This window comes from Crocuta crocuta, unplaced genomic scaffold (assembly GCF_008692635.1).
Source record: "Crocuta crocuta isolate KB4526 unplaced genomic scaffold, BGI_CrCroc_1.0 scaffold29, whole genome shotgun sequence".
NCBI classification, from domain to species: Eukaryota; Metazoa; Chordata; class Mammalia; order Carnivora; family Hyaenidae; genus Crocuta; species Crocuta crocuta.
Window position 1 is genome coordinate 3,733,675 of NW_027533280.1, and position 20,931 is coordinate 3,754,605.

The 20,931-nt window shown below is 47.3% G+C and overlaps 1 protein-coding gene and 1 long non-coding RNA gene across 2 annotated transcripts in view; one reads left to right on the top strand and one right to left on the bottom strand.

Annotated features, from left to right (window-relative positions):
- Positions 1–2,437: 2,437 nt before the first annotated feature.
- Positions 2,438–20,931, bottom strand: part of CFAP251 (cilia and flagella associated protein 251) — a 57,692-nt gene continuing 39,198 nt past the window's right edge. The window contains exons 16-18 of the mRNA XM_077747955.1: positions 5,375–5,603; positions 3,872–3,973; positions 2,438–2,784 (exon numbers count right to left, since the gene is read on the bottom strand). Of these exons, the coding sequence (XP_077604081.1) occupies positions 2,648–2,784; positions 3,872–3,973; positions 5,375–5,603 (468 nt within the window). The 3' untranslated portion in view covers positions 2,438–2,647. The remainder of the gene's footprint in view (positions 2,785–3,871; positions 3,974–5,374; positions 5,604–20,931) is intronic.
- On the top strand, positions 17,126–19,061 carry LOC144218201 (uncharacterized). The gene is made up of 3 exons (XR_013331081.1): positions 17,126–17,456; positions 17,733–17,939; positions 18,948–19,061. It is a non-coding gene; the product is annotated as an uncharacterized LOC144218201 (long non-coding RNA).

The following is a 20,931-nucleotide window of genomic DNA, read 5'->3' on the forward strand; positions in this document are numbered from 1 at the left end:
GTTAATGCTCATCAATCATCTGCCCAGGTGTCGGGTACAGGTGTCCCGTAATAATAATAGTCACTGCCCTGTTGTGAGCTCTGCCTTATGCTGGTAACACTACTCGCACCCTCTCCTTTAACGCTCTCAACCACCCAGCAGCTACTCCAGGAGGAAACTGAGGTTTAAGAGATTAGCCACACCCAAGGGTACATAGAGAGCCACCAAATGTAAGGGGCAGAAAATGAGCCGTCAAGCCCCTGGGCATCAGAGCAGATGGTGTGCAAACAAGCCCCTTGCCATGCTTGGGAAGAGCCGAGGGGGTGGGCTGGGGAGGCTCCTGGTGGTTCCTAGACTCTAGAAGCAGCAAACCAGGATAGCTGGGTTGGTCAGTAGCCAGAGACGCCATCTGAAACAGCGTTCTTCCAAAAGAGCATCACAGTCTTCAGTGTTTTGTCCCTGAGTCTTGATGCACAAGCCCAACAATTATACTTCTTTGGTCTTTCCTCACTCCCCCTCTGGCATCACTGCTCTACCACGCACACCGCTGGAGAGTCTGAGTGCTCTGCTCACTCAGCAGGAAGGCTGTCCTCCACTTCCTCCCCTGGGTGGGGATGTGGATGTCCCAGCAGGTGGCCTGTGTGGCCATCAGGCGGGGCCTTGCCAATGTTGGGAGACAAAGGGGCTTCTGGTGCTGAAAGGTGCACAGGTCCTCTCCGTGTTGGTCAAACAGGTTGAGAGACACCCAAACAAAAGCACCTGCAGAAAAGGGCCCTGAAGGTGAGAAGGGCGCCCAGTGGCCGAGCTGGGCTGGGAGCAGTTGGGAACGCTATTGACACGAATCCTGCTGTCCCCTGGGGTTTTGTCCTTCCTGGATGAACGTCAGAGCCAGGGCCTCCCCTCCCTGTACTGACTTGGAGATGCAGGAAGATCAGCACAGAGGGAGCACCTCGGCCACAGTGTGAAGGCGGTCCCAGCTCACGGATCCAGCCACAGGATCCGTTCTGCTGGATCTGCTCAAGGCAGTGATTGCAATACATGTAGCCAATCAGAACAAAATCACGGTGTGCCAGATTTAATTTAACCAGGAGCCCCTGGTTGGTGTCCGGACAGCATTCCATTCTGAGTAATTTTTTGAAGAGAACAAGTCATCTGAGAGTTTCCTGTTCCCTAAAATGTCCCCAGGAACTTTTTAACTGGCTTGGTAATATGTCTCCTAAGCCCTTAGCAGCTGCAAAATTGATTCATAAGGCATGGTGGGTTTTTTTGGTCTTGTTTTGTTTTGCCTTTTTAAAAAAAAAGGAACAAGACGTAAACCAGGTTGCAAAGCCCTGGCCACACAACCCGATGAGAAGATGCCTGCGGAGCCCTGGCCCACGCTGTCCATCCCAAGGTCACCGTGACACAGCCAGGTTTGCGGTGGATGGTTCTGTTCTATGTTCAAAGACTCACTGAGGCCATGTCTCCAAGTGGACACCATGAAGCAGGGAGGGCCCAGTGCATGAAGGACGACACTACTGTCACCTACTTCTCTTGCACAGACTCTGCTCTTGAAGAAGGGCCTTTAGGGGACCAGAGATGTCATCTCACGTGCCAGCACCTCTGGGGAGGGACCTGGTTTGGGTGGGAGGGTGCGATGGGCTGAGCATGTGCAGAGAATAACATCTGGCACTTGGGTCTGAATGAAAACTCATCGCTGATAACAAATCTCTAAAATCAGACCATGACTTTCATCTGTTTACGTAATGTCAGTGCTCTAGTCTCAAGGTCAAAACACCACTGAAAACTTAGCAATGTTTCCTAAATATCCCCTGAGCTGGGGAGGCTGGGCCCCATTTGTGCCTACTACATGTCTGGAAGCCCTGGGAGGGAGCGTGAGGCCAGGGATCACCCATGCTAGTCAGCGGGGGAGAGGAGGGGAGGGGAGGGGAGGGGTGAGAGGGAAGAGGAGGGGAGGAGGGAGGAAGAGAGGGGAGGGGAGGGGAAGGGGAGAGGGGAGGCTCACAGACTCCAGTTGGTGAGTTCTGCCCGCACTTCCGGGCCTGGCCGGGTGGTTTCTGGTCCAGGTGCAGCACACACAGGGCCCCAGGGGATGCTCTTTTGCATTCTCTCTGGCAGTTGCCGCCAGGGTTAAGCATGGCCAGTGAAGCTCTTCATAACGGCCACGCACAGCTGCTTAGTTGTTTTGCTGATGAGAAGGCAGGAGCAGGGACTCCCAGGAGCCCAGAGCACCCAGCACCCCCCACCAGTCAGACGGCAGGCAGGGGTGATCCCCATTAAACCACATTATGCCAAGGGGCTGGGTGGCACCTGAGGGGAAGTGACTACGGCTGCACGTGTCCCTGGGAAGGGCCGCTGCAGGTGCAAGCCTTCTCTGCACCCAGGGACCACACCACCTCCGTGTCCTGTTCAATCCCGCGCAGACGGCGCTGACTTAGATGGAGCAGAAAGCCAGGGGTCTTTTGCCTCCAGCCACTTTTCTATTTGAGAAACAGTGGAATGTCCAACTTTGTGAATTCCACTGCTTAACAGAAATTTGCTTTTAATGTCTAAATGTTCCAGAGATGACAGTGGGGGGCAGGGAAATACAGGGAAAGCAGTGCCTCTTGGGAAGAAAAAAAAAAAAAAGAAACAACAAACCCCGCGCACACACACAGTCCTTTGTGCCTCAAGCATTCCTTACAACTTCGCTGACCATAGGATCTTGTCTGAAATCTTGTGAAACGGTTAGGCCAAGAATGTCAGTCGCGAATATTTCTGCAGTGATTTCGTCTGGAAGTTGTTCTTCAAAGCAGATTTCTGAACCTAGCCAAACAAGAAAACAAAACAAATGCCTTCAGAATGATGAGGTTTGTAACTCAGAAGCGCATTCCAAAAATACAAGGAACCGATACTGAACAAAAGTGAGAGGTGCTTTGTGCTACAGCTTGGCTGGGAGTCCTTCAACACCCCTGGGTGGAAATTGGCTAAAATCCCCCCTGCACGGTTTGGAGCACTGTTACCAAATCTCTGTGAACTTCACTGGAAAGCCTTCAACCACACGGTATGGTTGATTTACTGTTTGGAGACACCTAGGAACCCAGCATAGGTTATGGTCTGATGTCCTGAGTACACAGGGAATGGGGGAGGGGAGCTTGGAGGTTCAAAATGACTCACCAGATACTGGAGTCTAGAACCGTCTGAGATCAAGAACTCTGTTTCATGTGAAACTGGGGATGGCCAGTAAGGAGAGGGGGAGAAGGAAGCCCGGCAAGGGGTCTCTGCTCCTGACCCCAGTCTCGGTAGCGGTGATGGGCTTTGACCACCGTGGGGCATTGGGCAGCGTCCTGGGCCTGGCAGTGGTGATGCCCCGCAGGCCTGGGAGAGCGGTTTAGACAGGTTCGTCCAGAGCTTAAACTCCCAACCCTAATTGCGGGTCCATTTCCCTCCCCCTAGAGGATTAGAGAAGAAGGTGAGCAATCCTTAGGCAGGAAAGGAGGATGAGCTTTAAAAACTTCCAAGCACTGGCAGCTTGAAGTCGGGCTTGTGCCTAGTTGTAGCCCTGTCCTTCTTCAAGTCTCTCGACAAAGTCTCCTCTGAAACACCTTCCAAGCTGTACTTCCCCCAGGGGCCAGTACTCAGGCACACAAGCTGAAAAGATGAAGACCGGGTCAGTTGAATAAAGGGGGGACGAGGAGGAATAAGACCCAGAGGATGGACGAGACATGGCAATCAAACATGGCGCCTCTCACGGGTCCTTTCTCGCTCACGTTGGGGCCCCGGCGGACTTGCTTTGCTGTACACACGGTATTATGGAGGATGGCTTGCACTAGGCAGGAGGAACAAATACGCTTAAGTCTATGACAAATTAGTGAGCCACGGCTGCAAGCCCAGGCAGAGTCAGGAACGGTACCTTTGACGGAGGAGGCTGCGGGCTCAGATTTCCACCCCTCAGGATTCAGTCCAAACAGCGTAGCGAAGCAGTCACACATCTCCTCCTCTGTCATGTGCTCACCTGAGTATCGTTAAAGGAAAGAGTGTCCATTCCCGCTCTTGGGGCTATGCATAATGTCAGAGCTTAGCAGCGTCATTCCAAGGTCTTCAAAGAATTATTCCATGATTTCCTTTCCTTGGGGCACAAAAACAATCTACAGAGTCCTACAGAGTCACATATCCTTCCTTATGTGAGGTTAAGACTGGTGTTTCATGGAGGGGAAGTCTGCTGGGGCTTGTATGGAGAGTAAGACAACTTTCTTTTTTTTTTTTTTTAAGTTTATGTATTTTGAGAGAGCGTGAGTGGGGAAGGGGCAGAGAGAGAAGGAAACAGGAGAGTCCTAAGCAAGCTCCACACATTGGCAGCGCAGAGCCTGATGCGAGGCTTGGACTCGCCAAATCATGAGATCATGACCTGAGCCGAAACCAAGAGTCAGACGCTTAACCAACTGAGCCACCCAGAAGCCCCTAAGACAACTTTCTGATCAAGACTGGCCTCAGCTTGGGATGCCTGGGTGGCTCAGGGGCATCTGAGCTTCTGACTTCGGCTCAGGTCATGATCTCACGGTTTGTGGGTTCGAGCCCCACGTCGGGCTCTGTGCTGACAGCTCAGAGCCTGGAGCCTGCTTTGGATTCTGTCTCTTCCTCTCTTTCTGTCCCTCCCCTGCTAGTGTACCCTCTCTCAAATATAAATAAACATTTAAAAAAATTTTTTTTAAACAGACTGTGTTCAGCTTCATTTCATGTTCCCTCACACTAGAACCACCAGCTTGATGAAGAGGAAACTGTCACCCAGAGAGAAAGCCTACTTGACTTCCTCACATGAAATGTTGAGGAGAACAGTAGATTAAGAGGAAAAATTTTACAGTGGTGTGGTTTTACCTCACAATTGCATCCCAGTGTCATAATAGCCCTGTGACATTGGTGGATAGCACTTTTACTCCCATTTTATAAGCGAGGATACTGACTCTCCCAGAGGTTCAGCAAGTTGGAACACAAATCAGATTCTTAGGGACCCAGGATAGTGCCTTCCCCATCACCCTGTGTTTGCCAGCTCTGTGGGTCAACAGATGGCATCCCTCATGGTTGAAGCCCCCATCTGATTAAAGGTGCCAGGGGGTCGGGGCACCTGGGTGGCTTAGTTGGTGAAGCGCCTGACTTTAGCTCAGATCACGATTTCACGGTCTATGGGTTTGAGCCCTCATGTGGGGGTCTGTGCTGACAGCTCAAAGCCTGGAGTCTGCTTTGGATTCTGTGTCTCCCTCTCTCTCTATCCTCCCCCACTCACACTCTGTCTTTCTCTCTTAAAAATAAACATTTTTTTTTAAAAAAGGTTGCCAGGGGGTCTGCCTCCCCAAAGGCAGTTCTCTCCAGTGGGAATGGCCCAAGAATGTGACAAGATATTCCCCATTTGTGGATTTACCTTTCGTTAGAAGCAGTTTTAGGAAGTCTTCTCTTCGTATAACCTTCTTTCCGCTTGAACTGGTAAAACCGAGGACGTTAAAGCTATCCTGAATGCCACGCGTGGTGTTACCAAAAGGTGGTCTGTGATTGAGGTAAACTTTGAAGAAATCTGGTAAGTTGATTTTGTCAATTAGCTTTCCAGTGTCCACATACTCACTAAATCTGACTTCATTAAACATATCTTCAATCTAGGGAAGAGGTTAAAAAAAAAAAGACCGTGGTAAGCAGAAAAGACACTTTAATATACTTCTAAAAATTGGACAGTCACAGACAAATGTTTACAGTTAGTTGAAAACATGTCTAAGGGTTGATTATATCCCCCAAGAAAGTGATGCTGAAGTCCTAACCCCCAGGACCTCATATTGTGACCTTATTTAGAAATAGGGCCATGGCAGATGTAATTAGTTAAGATGAGATCATACTGGAGTGGGATGGGCCTAGTCCACTGTGAATGGTCTCCTTATAAGAAGAGGAGAAGACACACAGGGAGGGGATGGCCACGTGATGATGGAGGCAGAGAGTGGAAAGACGCAGTTCAAACCCAGGACTGCTGGTAACCACCAGAAACTAGAAGTGAGGAGGGAAGGAAGGATTCTCCCCTACAGGTTTCACAGAGAGCATGGCCTACTGACAGCTGGATTTATTCTGTGGGGAAATAAGTCTCTGTTGCTTTAAGCCACCCAGTTTGTGATGTTTTGTTACTGCAGTCCTAATACAGTGGCTGGTTTTTCAATACTATTAACACGGCTACATTATTATCACCTCTTACCTATCAACTACTTTCTTGCTTTGTGAGGCAGATGTTAGTTTCATTTAGAAGGTATTATCCTCACAAATTTAGAAATTAGCTTATAAACTCAGTTAAGTGTCCAACTCTTGATTTTGGCTCAGGTCATGATCTCAAGATCATGTGAGATCGAGCCTTACGTTAGGCTCCACGCTGACAGTGCAGAGCCTGCTTGGGATTCTCGGTCTCCCTCTCTCTCTGCCCCTCCCCAGCTCTCTCTCTCTCAAAATAAATAAACATTAAAAAATAAGCAAATAATTCAGATGAAACTCAAATATAGGACCAATGGCCCTAGTAAGTTTCTTAAGACAATTAACTGCACCAAGATTCACTTTTCCTTCTTCTCTTTACCATTTTTATTATGCAATATTTTGTATATACAAAAGACTTTATGTAACTTATGGGGTATAACTAAAAAGTGAACACCTAAGAAGCCATCATTCATTGAAAAGTTCAACAAAAGTGATAAATCTTTAGCTAGAATAACCAAGAAAAAAAGAGAAGAGACTCAATTACTAAAATCAGAATTGAAAGAGAGAACACCAGTACCAACCTCTCAGAAACAGAAAGTACAAACAGCATGTTCAATTATAGTTCATTTGTATGAATCTGTAACTGATGATGTTACAATGAGATAACTTAAATGAAATGAACACATTCGTAGCAAGACACAAATGACCAAAACTGACTCAAGAAGAAATAGAAACTCTGAATAGACCTGTAACAAGTAAAGAGATTTAAAACTTCCACAAAGAAAAGTCAAGGACCAGATGGCTTCACTGGTGAATTCTACCAAATATTTTTTAAAATACCAAATTTCCACAAATTCTCATCACCCCCCTAAAAAAACCCCAAAAAACAAAAAACAAAAGAAAAGGGAACACATCCCAATCCATTCTATGAAGCCTGCTTCCTGACTTGGAAATTCATTGTGTATTTTCCAAATTTTCTAGAATGACAAAGGATGCTGCTCAATCTGTGGATTCAAACAGAAATGTGGTACCTGTTAATGCGGGTCTCCACATAGGTCTCCTTATGTAACTGCCAGAAGACAGGACAGGGAGAAATATAAAACAAACAAAACCACTCCTCACAGCCATCCATCTCTCCCTCTGCAGTACTTTAATACCATGCACACTGCAGTTGGATGAAATTCAGATACTCAAATTATGCCCAGCAAAGGGCTAGAAATGAGTAATTTATTTTAATATCTATAGTAAAAATTTTTAAATAATGTTTACTTTAAAATATTTAATTTAAAATAACATCATTTAAAATAATGTTTATTTATTTTTGAGAGAGACAGAGACAGAGCATGATCAGAAGAAGGGCAAAGAGAGAGAGAGGGAGACACAGAATCCAAAGCAAGCTCAGGCTCTGAGCTGTCAGCACAGAGCCCGATACGGGGATTGAGCCCATGGACTATGAGATCATGACCTGAGCTGAAGTCGGATGCTTAACTGACTGAACCACCCAGGTACCCCTTTAATATCTACATTTTAAACTAATATGTGTCCTAACAAGTTGTGGGGCTTGGCATTTTACAAAGAGAGGGAATAAGAGCCACAGAAAAGTAGGAAGTAATTTTTTTTTCTAGAACATGAACTCTGCTTTCATTTGTAGGAATGAATCAGGAATTGAATCTCTATTTGTACATAATATTTATCAATAGGTAACTAATTTCTCCTGTCCAATAAATTACATAGAACAAAAATCAGAAGAGTACCAGCTTGAAGAAACACCAAGTATCAACCTATTGGGGGCACCTTCATGTCTTGGTATGGCCCCCAACTATTAAGAAAATAAAAATATCTTTGGAGTCCAACCATAATTTCCATGAAAGATCTGAAGCACTTTCTTTCCATTTCCCCCCACCATGTGCCTAAAATATACATGTATATGTTTAGCAAAATTCTTCTCATATATGTATATAATTTAGTAGCCTGCTCCCCCCCCAACACTGTATCTTAGTAATCACCTAGTATTTTCAAAGAAGCCATATATTTTCAATGCAACATTCCAGGAATGGTCCTTGGACATAATATCATCAGTTACAGATACAAATGAACTACAATTGATACTATATAAGTAGCTTTAAATTGTAACATCTGTGTATGGAATATTCACTGAGTTTATATTATGTACAGTTGCAAGTTAAATTATGTATAATTTTAGTTATAAATAAAATATTATCCACTATCATATCATTTATACTTTGTACTACATAATTTTAATAGTATTATTATAAACATGTGCTACTATTTACCATGGGTCTCTGCTATGAGTAGAGGCTGGGGCTAAAAGCATGATCTTTGATGATAGACCTAGGTTCAAAGTCTGGTGCTCCCATTTTCTCTGTGACCTTCTCAACTTCCTTATCTTGAAAAAGAGGGTTATGGAGTTTTGAAGTTTACCAAGACAATATATTTAAGGTGCTAAACATAATGCCTAATACACAGTAAGCTCTCAAAAGGCAGTAACTATTCTTGTGATTATACTTTCTATGCCTTTGCTAATTATGATACATATAATTATAATTATAGTTGTAAAATTATAGCTATAATTTAGTTATAAATTATACACATAATTTATAATTACATAAATAATATAAATGTATACACATTATAAATGTAACATATGACTTAACTCAATTCGAAATATAAGCCTAACCTAAAGATACCAAAAAGAAACTCAAAAGCGGGAGTTACTCATACCCAGAGTGTTCCAAAGATCTCAGAGAACATTCTCAGCACAAACCATTGAGTAGGTGATTCACCTCTTACTCTCTTTTCCCATATGACTGATCAAGAATCACAGCTTGAGGGGTGCCTGGGTGGCTAAGTCGGTTAAGCGTCCGACTTTGGCTCAGGTCATGATCTTATGGTTCGTGAGTTCAAGCCTCGCATCGGGGTCAGTGCTGACATCTCAGAGCCTCCAACCTGCTTTGGATTCTGTGTCTCTCTCTTTGCCCCTCCCTCCCTCCCTCACTCTCTCTCTCTCTCTCTCAAAAACAAATAAACATTTAAAAATTTAAAAAAAGAATCACAGCTCAGAAAACAAAGTTGGAAGCTTTGGGATGACATTTCTTTCCTGAGCCTTCTTTGCAAGTATTGGTTGGAAAGGCAGGTTCTGCTACATGTCTAAACAAAGTTCACGCTTGGGAGAGGAGCCTTGGAGATGGAATGGAGCACCGAGGGCCTTCCCTACGCCTCAGTTGCCCTGCCTCTGCTTGGCTTCAGCAGAGCCCCTTTGTTGGCTTCTCACAAAGCCACTGGCCCCCCCTCCGCTAAGCCAGTGCTTCACTTGAGTCACCTGGGGAGCTTTAAACACTCTGAGCCCCAGGCCCCATTCCCTGAGATCCTGACTTCATGCGTCTGGCGTGGAGTATGAGCAGTTACATACTATCGAAGCTCCTCGGGAGATCAGAATGCACGGCCAGGGTTGAGATGCACGGCTTTAAGGCAGGGGTTCTCGAGCTGCAAGCTTCATCAGGGGTCAAAATGACCAGGCGCGCTTATTAAAACGGACAGTGGTCCTGCCCCCAGAGGTTCTGACTCACGGAGTCTGGGACGGGGCGCCAAGAATCTGCCTTTCTTACAAGCTGGTGCTGCTGGTCTGGGGAAACACTGCCCTTAGACCACATCGCTTCTGCAGAGGTGATACTGGTGCCAACAGGAACCGGCACCGGGCTTGTGATTTTCCCTGGAGAGGAGTGGTGGCCGGCAGCGGTGAGCTTGTTCTCGCTTTGGGCCCACTCCTCTCTCCTCCATGAAGCTGCAGCAATCGCTTTCCTGTCTATTTCCTCCGCTTCTTCAGAGCCTGGTGGTTGTAGGGACCCAGAGAGATAAGGAAACAAAACAAAACAAAAAAGCAAACAATGCAGGCAAAAGTGAGATCATGGGAGAATTTTTCTTAAAACATACAAAAGGCTGGGGGGCCTGGGTGGCTCAGTTGGTTCAGTGTCCGACTTCGGCTCAGGTCATGATCTTACGGTTTGTGGGTTTGAGCCCCATGTCAGGGTCTGTGCTGACAGCTCAGAGCTGGGAGCCTGCTTTAGATTCTGTCTCCTTCTCTCTCTCTGACCCTCCCCTGCTTGCACGCTCTCTCTCACTCTCTCTCTCTCTCAAAAAAAAAAAATTAAAATATACAAAAGCCTTATTTAGAATAACCACTTACTGCTCTTGTTAGTTTAGTTCAATTTACCAGAAGTTACCAAGCATTTGGTTTAGCGCTAGGTGAATGAAAGGCAAGTCACTTAATTATTCCAGGACAGCCCTGCACTCTAGGACTTTATAGTCAGCAAATATCTATTAAACACCTTCTAGGTGCCAGGCACGGGTCTGGGCCCTGTGAAGAGACACGTAAGAGACCTCAGAATCTTGTTTCAGCATCATGTTTTATCACTTATGCTTTCTAACCTCCCTGTTAGGTGGAGAGGAACATGATACATTGGAACTGAGGCCTTGCTCACCGTACAAGCAGGCTCCCCCTGTGGGCTGGTGTCTCTTGTGCTAGGTTCATAGGCTCGCAGGCTGGGAGGAATCTCCCTCCTCCTCACACCCACCTCCCGATGCAGGGTGCTCTCTAGAACATCCTCTGCAGATCAGGAGTCTGTCTCATCCCAGCGCACGTCTTCACCTCGCGCCCCTCCTGGGACCCCTTCGAGTGCTCCCACACTGCCCTGGGCAGGGAAGGAGGGGCGCTGAGGAGCGGGGTTCAGGGCTGGGCAGCCTCACTGCAGTCACATCTGGAGACACCCCTGCTATTTATGAATTGCTCCGTGACTCACAGCTGCCCCCTGCTTCCTCCAGGAACTATATTTGGACGACAGCTGCCTTTCTCCAAGAGCGGGACACGCCACACCCACTGGACGCAGTCCCAGGGTCAGGCCGGCCCTCAGTGCTCGGCCACCACCCTCTCTCCCTGCTGTCTGGGGTGAGGTGACCCAGAAACGAGAACACTACCCATTCCAGGGCCCTTTACGGTGGTGACCTTCATCCAGCCCCTCATCAGAGGCCAGGTGTCAGACACTTCCAGGCACTCGCTCCAGGAAATGGTTTTAAAGGCTTTAAAATCTAGGGACACCTGGGTGGCTCAGTCAGTTAAGCGTCTGACTTCAGCTCAGGTCATAATCTCACAGTTTGTGGGTTCGAGCCCCGTGTCGGGCTCTGTGCTGACAACTAGCTCAGAGCCTGGAGCCTGTTTCAGATTCTGTGTCTCCCTCTCTCTCTGACCCTCCCCTGCTCATGCTGTCTCTCTCTCTCTCTCTCTCTCAGAAATAAATTTTAATAGACATTAAAAATTTTTTTAAATAAAATAAAATATATTTTCTACCATCACTATGATCTATCCTGTTATAATCATAAAACCAGTAAAGATTAGGACATGCTTGTTATAAAAAATTCAAGCAATGGAGACAGGGAAATAAAGTGTCCTGTAACTCCCCACCCTCAGCAACGGCCAGTGCTTGATGTCCCCGCTTTTAGGGTTTCTTCCTTGTTTGCACCACAGCACACGTGTAGAACGGAACACGGGGTCTGGGCCCGGCCAGCTGGGGTGCAGACCCAGCTCTCCCCTCAAGGGCTGTAGTGACTGAGAAAGCTTCCTCCCCTCCCTCAGCCTCGCTTCCCGGTCTGTGAGACAGAGACAATGAAAGCATCTCCCTGCTGTGAGGACTGAAGGGCAGTGGGATTAAGCCCAGAACCTGGCACACGGTGGGAGCCCTAGAGAGAAGAGCCTGGACGGTGGTGCTGCTGGTGCGGGTGCAGGGGCTGGTGTGGGTGCGGGTGCGGGTGCGGGTGCGGGTGCTGGTGTGGTTGTGGGTCTGGTCCTGGTGCAGGTGTGGGTGTGGGTGCTGGTCCTGGTGTGGGTGCTGGTGCGGGTGCTGGTCCTGGTGCACTTATGGCATTATGGTCACCTGAGCTCTTTCTTAATGGCTGCGTGGCATTTCGGGATTTCTTTCTTTAAATGCATTAAAGTGTGAGCAACAGAAATCGTTTTGTCTCACCCTCATCTCCTCCCTGAAGGGGGGACACACTGCTCACTGGTGCAGGGACTCAGCTGAGCGGGAAGGCCTCCCTAGAACAGTGGGCCATGGAAATGACTCCTGACATTCCTGTTTCAGAGCAAATGCAACATAGTGAGGGCTTCTTGTCAAAGTGCAAGTCGCCAAGTTCCCGTGGGGTCTTTATCAGAGCAGAAACTGTGCCCATGACCACCGGCTCAGGCCTCTCCTCCTTGCAGGGGGAAGGCTGTGCTGCTTGGCCCCGGGCCCTCCGTTCCAGCTGGGACCACAGTTTAGCCCCAAGATTAGCACAAACGGCTTTGAGAGGATTTGTTTGTTTATCTTTCTGGGTTTTGTTCTAGATACAAAAGCAACACAAGCTACATGCTTGCAGCTAAGAAAAATTAGAATAAATTAGAATACTACAGAACTGTATGGGGGAGCCCCCTCCCCCACCCCATACATAACCACAACTGTCTTCTGAGGATGGTACAGGCCACTAAGTGGGAAATGTTTTCATTTATAGACCCGGGAGATGGGCTTATGCTGCAGGCTTGGAAACCAGCTAGGAAGAGCCCAGCTGCCGTGGCTAGCAGAGGGAGAGCGCGGTTCCTGGGGGCGCACCAGGAAAGAGGGGGCACAGGGCACGGGGTTCAGCGTGGAGTAAAGGCCAGCGAGGAAACCCCTGTTGGGGTGACTGTCAGGACTGGGAAGAAGGTCTCAAAGCAGTTTTAGGTAAATTGCTGTGAAATGCATTACGTGTGACTCTTTCTGACAATTCCCAAATTGTCAAGAAAGCTGTCTTGTGTGAATGGGCTTTGTGTTTTTGTGGAAACCGAGGAATGAGCTGAGTGTCAGGTCTGGAATGAGGTGGGCTAGACAGAGTCTGCACACCCCACCCCAGGTAGCCACGAAACTCTGACTGGCATAGACCAGAGCCAGGTTCCTGTTGGTACCAGAGGCCTCTGTGGACACGGGGTTATGCGTATAGAGTAGGAAGCAAAAGTTCTCCCACATCCCAGCCCTCAGAAATCAATGTCATTAAACATTTGGAGCATGTTCTTTCAGAGTTTTGCTAGGCGTGAGCGAATATATAAATTATTAATGAAATGAGCTTATGCTTTACATACTGTTTTTCCCTTTTCCATTTAAATAACAAAACCTGAACATTCTTTCTGAATCAACAAACATACGTCACTTTTTAAGGACTTCTAAATTAGGTCTGTCTTATTTTATTTACCCCATCTCTTATGAACGGACATTAGGGTTGTTTTGTTTCACTACTAGGAAAATATGTAGCAACTGTCCCTTACATATGCACATCACTGTACACTTGTGTGAGTTTTTCTGGAGGATATGCTCCTAAAAGTAGATTAGGTGGGTCCAAAGACATGTACCTGTAAAAAGTTAAATGGTTGTTGGGGCGCCTAGATGGCTCAGTCAATTAAGTGTCCAACTCTTGGTTTGGCTCAGGTCATGATCTCACGGTTTGTGAGTTCAAGCCCTACATTGGGCTCTGTGCTTGTCGACAGCATGGAGCCTGCTTGGGACTCTCTCTTCCCTTCACTCTCTGCTTCTCCCCATTCGCGCTATCTGTGTCTCAAAATAAATAAATAAAAACTTTTAAAAAAAGAAATAATAATCAAAAGTTAAGCAATTATTTATTTTCTCTCCAGACATTCCTAAACAATGCTAAAGTGTTGCTGCTGAATGTACCGAATACTTCATGAGTACTATTAACTACTTTGAGATCAAATAATAATGGCTGGGATTCTATTTTCCTTGCTGTCTTTGCAGCACATATGACCAAAGAGCATCATTTATTCATTCATTCACTCACCTGACCAATATTTGCTACAAACAGATGCCTCTGCTAGGGTTGGCCTTACATTTATCGAACTAAGCGGTTACACTACTGTTAATTCACTGCAAAAACCCACCAGGGTTAAACACCACTCTGCAAGCTAAATAGAAACGGAGCCGCAAGTAACCAGGGAACACATGTGACACGTGGGCCCTGTCCCAACACGATTCTCCAAAGTCCTGGAGGAAAAGAAAACTTATAAAGATAGAAGATGAAACTTTGTCTTCTGTGAACTCAGCTATAGAAAATGGTGACACCTAAGTTTTGGTTCCTTCTATAACATTATGAACAGTTTAAATCTTTCATTTAAAAAATGAAGTTTTGTGGGGCTCCTGGGTGGCTCAGTCAGTTGGGTGTCTGACTTTGGCTCAGGTCATGATCTCACGCCTTGTGAGTTTGAGCCCTGAGTGGGGCTCTGTGCTGACAGCTTGGAGCCCAGAGCTTGCTTTGGATTCTGTGTCTCCCCCTCTTTCTCTCTGCCCCTCCCCCACTTGTGCTCTGTCTCTCTCTCTCTCTCTCAAAAATAAACAAACATTACATTTAAAAGAAAAGAAAACAAAAAACAAACAAAACCCCCTGAAGATTTAAAAGAGCAGCTAGGTACGGTGATCTGCAAAGGATGGGAGTGGTTAGGGATTCTTTGGGGAGGGTCATATCCTTGTTTAATTTGGCTCCAATTTACCACACTGACTAGATTCAAATCCCCAAGCCAGTTAAAATGACGTAAGAAAAATATAAATAATGTATAGCCTTGGCAGGGGGGTTTGAACCTCTGTGACTGAGTCTTTTATGTAAGAAGTTTAGCCGGGTGCACTTTCTCATGCAGCTTTTGGGGGGGGGCGGGGACAGCTGCATCTTAATAGGAAATGTTTCATGAACCACGACAAAGCCTGGATTTAAAAGTTTCAAAGCCCTGAAAACATTTTTATTGAAAACGCTATAAATCTGATGTGAAAACAAGAGACCAAAAAAGCTCTCCCTGTGCAGCTTCAGATATAAACTGACTCATCAGCTAGCAAAGTTTGCACACTTATGTGGCCACATCTGGATCGGGGGCCTTCAGAAAACATCGCCAAAGAGTGAGTGTATTTTTTTTTTTAGGTGGATTAAAAACCCTGGAGTCGAAGGGATTAATAAAGGCATTCGAGCAGGGCACTGAAAGTCTCCTTTATAACGGCGGGGAGAGATGTATATGACAGACAGTGAAAACCTTACAATCACCATTTTTATTTCTCTTTATGTTTGTAACTAATGCTCACTGTCACTTTATGACATTTGTTGGGAGACAAACTTTTTTTTCTGGGTACCTTTTACTCATCAGTAAGACCCGGGGAGGTTGTCAGGTGCTATTGCACTTTGCCAGGGACTGGATAGTACATGCCTTAGCTGATTACTATCCTTGCTTTGGCAGGAGGCAGGGAAAGGCTGGTCACCCTCTGTGTGTAGCAGCTCATGCGCCAGGTGAGTGATGGTCACTAAGGCTAAATGCCCAGAATTCCCTCACTAACCAGGCAGGACTGCAGAGGACATGGACACACTTCTATGAGCTCAGGGCGGAAAGTCAAGAATCCTGAAAGGGGTGCCTGGCTGGCTCAGTCAGTAGAGCCTGCAACTCTTGATCTCAGGGTCGTGAGTTCAGGCCCCACACTGGGTGAAGAGCTTAAAAAAAAAAAGAAAGGAAGGAAGGAAGGAAGGAAGGAAGGAAGGAAGGAAGGAAAGAAAAAGCCAAACAAAAAAAAAAGTCCTGAATGAGAAGCCTACATCAGTTTGATGACTTAGGAAGGAAGGAAGGAAGGAAAGAAAAAGCCCTTCAAAAAAAAAGTCCTGAATGAGAAGCCTACATCAGTTTGATGACTTTCAGTGATTTAAGTGCCCTTTAGATGAGTTAAGGAAACAATGAACTGATTTTGGAAAGGAAATTGTGAGCAAAGAATCACACGGCCATCCGGAGGAGCGTTCGTCTAAAGGCCTTTTACAATCACACATCCAGACCTGAGGACCTGATGATGAAGACAGTAACACTGGGCAGTATTCTCTGAAAATTTAACATGTGCCATGTCCTGTGCTACATAGATGCTCATTAAATCTTTAGTCATTCCAGGAGGTGGGCACTTCTACTATCTCTGTTTTATAGACAAGGAGCCAGAGACTCGGAGAGATGCAGGAACTCGACCAACTCTTTGCCCCAGAACCCCCTGACCTGGGCGCCTGGCTCCCAACAGCTACTGGGTGCTGTGTCCTGACTAGGACGGCTTGGGTCTGAGACCTACAGAGAGGCACTGAGGGGCACTTGCCCACAGGACATGAGTGACCCTGAGCTGGAGACACCTACCAGGTCGGGGAGGGTCCTCTCCCCAGCTGAATGGCTGAGTAAGGAACACTCAGCCCCGTGAAGTAGGAGTGCCTGGGACCTGCTTCAGAATAGGCCACAGGTGGAGAGGAAGTTGGTGGGTCTGGATAGATATGACAATTGACAAGTGTTGAAGTTGACTGATGGGTACCCAACAGGGTATTACACTCTTTTCTCTGCTTTTGGCCATGTTTGGAATTTTCCAAAATAAAGAGTTAAAAATAAGTAAAAGAGGGGCAATCCCATCGACCTCTTTAAAACAGCACACCATTTTGGGGCACCTGGGTGGCTCAGTTGAGCAACTGACTTCAGCTCGGGTCATGATCTCACAGTCGTGAGTTAGAGCCCTGTGTCAGGTTCTGTCTGACAGCTCAGACCCTGGAACTTGCTTTGGATTCTGTGTCACCCTCTCTCTCTGCCCCTCCCCCACCTGTGCTCCCTCTCTCTCTCTTTCTCTCTTTCAAGAATAAATAAACATTAAACAAACAAACAAACAAAAAGAACACACCATTTTGACAGGAAATACTGAAGTAAGAAGAAAGGCTGAGTAAGTACCTACTCTGTGTGATACTGGACGGGGGGTGGGGGGGTGTGCTCCTTGGATTCCTGTCCTCAGGTCCTCGCAATGACATTGTGAGGTCAGAGCTGCTTCCAGCCTCATCTGACAGATGGGGACACAGGAACTCAGACTATAGTAGAAATGACTTGCCAAGGGAGCCAGTAGGTCAGCCAGGTTCTACATCCCTGCACTTCCTACAACATCTGCTTTTCCCTCCTCCTCAGTCTGGAAGTACTAGGCGTTATGCCAGCCAATCCCCCAAGAAGATGGGTATTAGCTTAAGATAAATGTTTGGCTAAAAAAAAGAGAAGACAAACCATAGATACAGTAAAGAAGATGAAATTCCAAGGGAGTAGAGCCTGAGTGAGAAGTTGAAGGCAATATTTCCAGACTGAGCCGAGAGAGGTTTCTACAATCAGGTCGTTTGGGGGTGACATCCTGCATGTATACACCTCCCTTCAAGACTCCCAATGTCTGGTAAACTTTTTATTATTTTTTAAAGCTTATTTATTTATTTTGAGAGAGTGAGTACGTGCACAAGTGGGAGTGGGGCAGAGAGGAGGAGAGAGAGAATCCAAAGCAGGCTCCATGCTGTCAGCACAGAGCCTGATACAGGGCTCGAACTCACGAACTGTAAGATCTCGACCTGAGCCGAGATCAAGAGTTGGACACTTAACTGACTGAGCCACCCAGGTGTCCCTTCAGTAAACTTCTAAAGCCTTGGAATAATGGACTCATTTTTTTTCTATGCAGAATTCCATTTGGAGACCATTCCTCCCGCCCCAGAGTCCTCATGGTCAAGGTGGCTGACCCTGCCTCTGATTCCATGTGCAGGGAGCATCCAGGCCTGGCCAACCTGAGTAGCACCTGCCCAAGGACAGTGGCAGGTGGCCAGGGCTCTGGGGTTGTGCCCACTGAACACGGGCTGAGGGACCCACGGAGAAGAAAGGCACCACGGAGGTGAGGTTCCGGGAGAAGGACGCCCTCTGGAGGCGGCATGAGCACCTGGATTAGGTTACACTGGGCATTTCCGCTGCCTCTAGACTTGGAGTTCCGTGAACCAAAAACTAGTTCACCTCAGGTTTCTGTAACCTGTAACCAAAGGAGAGTCCTGACCGATAATCCTGTTTCACTGTGCTGAATTGTCCTTCCTCCAGCATAGGTGGCCTAGGTAAACATGTCAGGGGCCAATGTGCTAAGACAGGGGTTTGGAACCCAGTGGGGGCNGAGATTCTGCTTGGCTAAACCCAAGATGGGCCCAGGAATCTGCCTCTTCAGTAAGTGCTCCAGGTAACTGTGATGCAGCCTGCCCCCTTGGGAGCCAAAGTCCCAGGAGGAGCACATGCTTCAGAGATGGCCCTGAGGAGCACTTTCACGTGGGCTGCATCAACTCTCTCTGTACTTGCTTCCATTTCCAGGCATGTACTTTTACAGAATGTACATGGGGCAAACAACCTTTGGGGGAGCTCAGCAGAATACCTGCTGAGCTCAAGGCACCTCCCCCCATCCCGGGCTCTGCATGAGTCTGTGGGCTCTCAGAGCTCCGCTTTCCAGGCACTATCTGGAAATTAAAAGTCATCTTNTCAAACAACCTTTGGGGTTGTTTGCTCAGCAGGTATTCTGCTGAGCTCAAGGCACCTCCCCCCATCCCGGGCTCTGCATGAGTCTGTGGGCTCTCAGAGCTCCGCTTTCCAGGCACTATCTGGAAATTAAAAGTCATCTTCCGGTCGTATCCCGAGCACACAAAAACAGGTGGTGCTAGGTGGGCCTCCAAAGGCAGGAGAAATAACGGGGACCACGGCTTACACCCCTAGAATGCACCGAGCCACCAGTGTGGGCACCGCGTCTTAGCTGTGTTGCAGGCCTTCTGTATGCCTGATGGTGGGCTGTGAAATGCTACATTTTTGGAAAGCTGTTTGGCAGCAGAGCCTTCAAGTTCCTACTCTGACCCAGTAATTCTATTTCTAGGACGCTGAGACTGGAAAATAATCAGAGGAGTATGCAAAAACTATACACAGAGATGCTCATCACAACCATGTCTCTGACAGCCAAACACTTCAAGACAACCTACGTGTCTGTCAGCTGGGGGCTGGTTCAATGAAGTACACAGCCTGTAAAAAGCACGCCGTCTATATCAAACTAAAAAACTCCCGCACAGGGCAGGGATGCCTGGGTGGCTCAGTCGACTGAGCATCCAACTTTTGGTTTGGGCTCAGATCATGATCTTACAGTTTGTGGGATCACACCCTACACCAGGCAGCACAGAGCCTGCTTGGGATTCTCTCTCTCCCTCTCTCTCTCTGCCCCTCCCCTGCTCCTGGGTGTGTGCACACTTCTCTCTCGCTCTTGCCCTCTAAATAAGAATAAAAAAAAAAAAAAGCTTCTGGGGTGCGTGGGTGGGTCAGTCAGTTGAGTGTACGACTTCAGCTCAGATCATGATCTCATAGTTTGTGGGGTTTGAGCCTGCATTGGGCTCTGTGCTGACAGCTCCAAGTCTGGAGCCTGCTTCAGATTCTGTGTCTCCCTCTCTCTCTGTCCCTCCCCCACTTACACTCTGTCTCTCAAAAAATAAACAAACATTTTTAAAAACCGAACACAGGTCAGCCCGGGTCTGGCAGGCACTGCGGACCTCTGCAGGATGTCACTGCCCATACAAGTAGGGCCTTGAAAACCTACAGTATGCCAAGACAGACTTCTGGGACAGGAGCCCAGTAAGGAGAAGCAGTGAACACTGTAATTAGCACATAGTAAGTGTTCAGCAAATGCCCCCTGGGGGAGGAGGCAGGCAGGAATAGCAGCAGTGGTCATCTTTACCCTCAAAACACTGATGGTATTCCCATTTAACAGATGGAGAAACTGAGACTCAGAAGTTAAGGGACTACTAGCCCCAGGTCATAGAGCAAGCAGGCAGGAATGGTGGTATTTGAATCTGGGTCTTTCTGCTCCTATTTGAGCATGGCAGCTGGACCCCAGGTGGGTATGAGCTTGAGCATAAAAAGTAATGGGGGGTTTAAAAACGGGTGTAGGGGCACCTGGGTGGCTCAGTCAGTTGAATGTCCCACTCTTGATTTTGGCTCAGGTCATGATCCCAGGGTTCTGGGACCAAGCCCTGAGTCAGGCTCAGTGGTGAACATGGAGCCTGGCTTAAGATTCTCTCTCTCCCTCTGTACCACTTCCCCACTTGCTCTATAAGTATACTTCCCCTTTGTGCCCTAACGACCCCCTTTTCTTTGTTGCAAGTATTAGAAAGCCAGCTGAAGCACAAAGGGAGATCAGTGAGAAGGTCATGGGCATCTCAGGTAACCACGCTGCAGGAGGCGCAGGGACTGTGTGCACTCGATGCCCTCGCCATTTGCTCTCTGCCCAGCTCTGCTACTGGCTTCATTCTCTGCACAATGGATTTTGTCACCCAGAGGGAACATGGCCACTGACAGTCCTCAGAATTCACAATCTGGAGCTCTCAACACACAGGGAGTGGGTCTCTTTCCCCAGCTCTGCTTGGACAAGCCAGTCCTGCCCCTTTCACTCTCTGGGGTCAGTCTATGTAAACAAACAAACAAAGAAACTAAACCATAAAAACCAAACAGGTGCCAAACAAGGGGAGGAAAACTACATAAACTTGTTAGGAAAATTCCCTCCAAAACAAAGCCGAAAATGGAAAAAAAAAAAAAAAAAAGTAGGGCACCTGGGTGGCTCCGTTGGTTAAGCGTCTAACTTTGGTTCAGGTCATGATCTCACAGTCAGTGAGTTTGAGCCCCATGTCAGGTTCTGTGCTGACAGCTCAGAGCCTGGAGCCTGCTTCAGATCTGTCTCCCTCTCTCTCTGCCCCTCCCCCACTCATGCTCCCTCTCTCTCCCTCTCTCTCAAAAATAAATAAATGTTAAAATTTTTTAAAAAGCTTTTGCACAAATCAGAGAACTCTAGATGCTGGCGAGGATGTGGAGAAACGGGC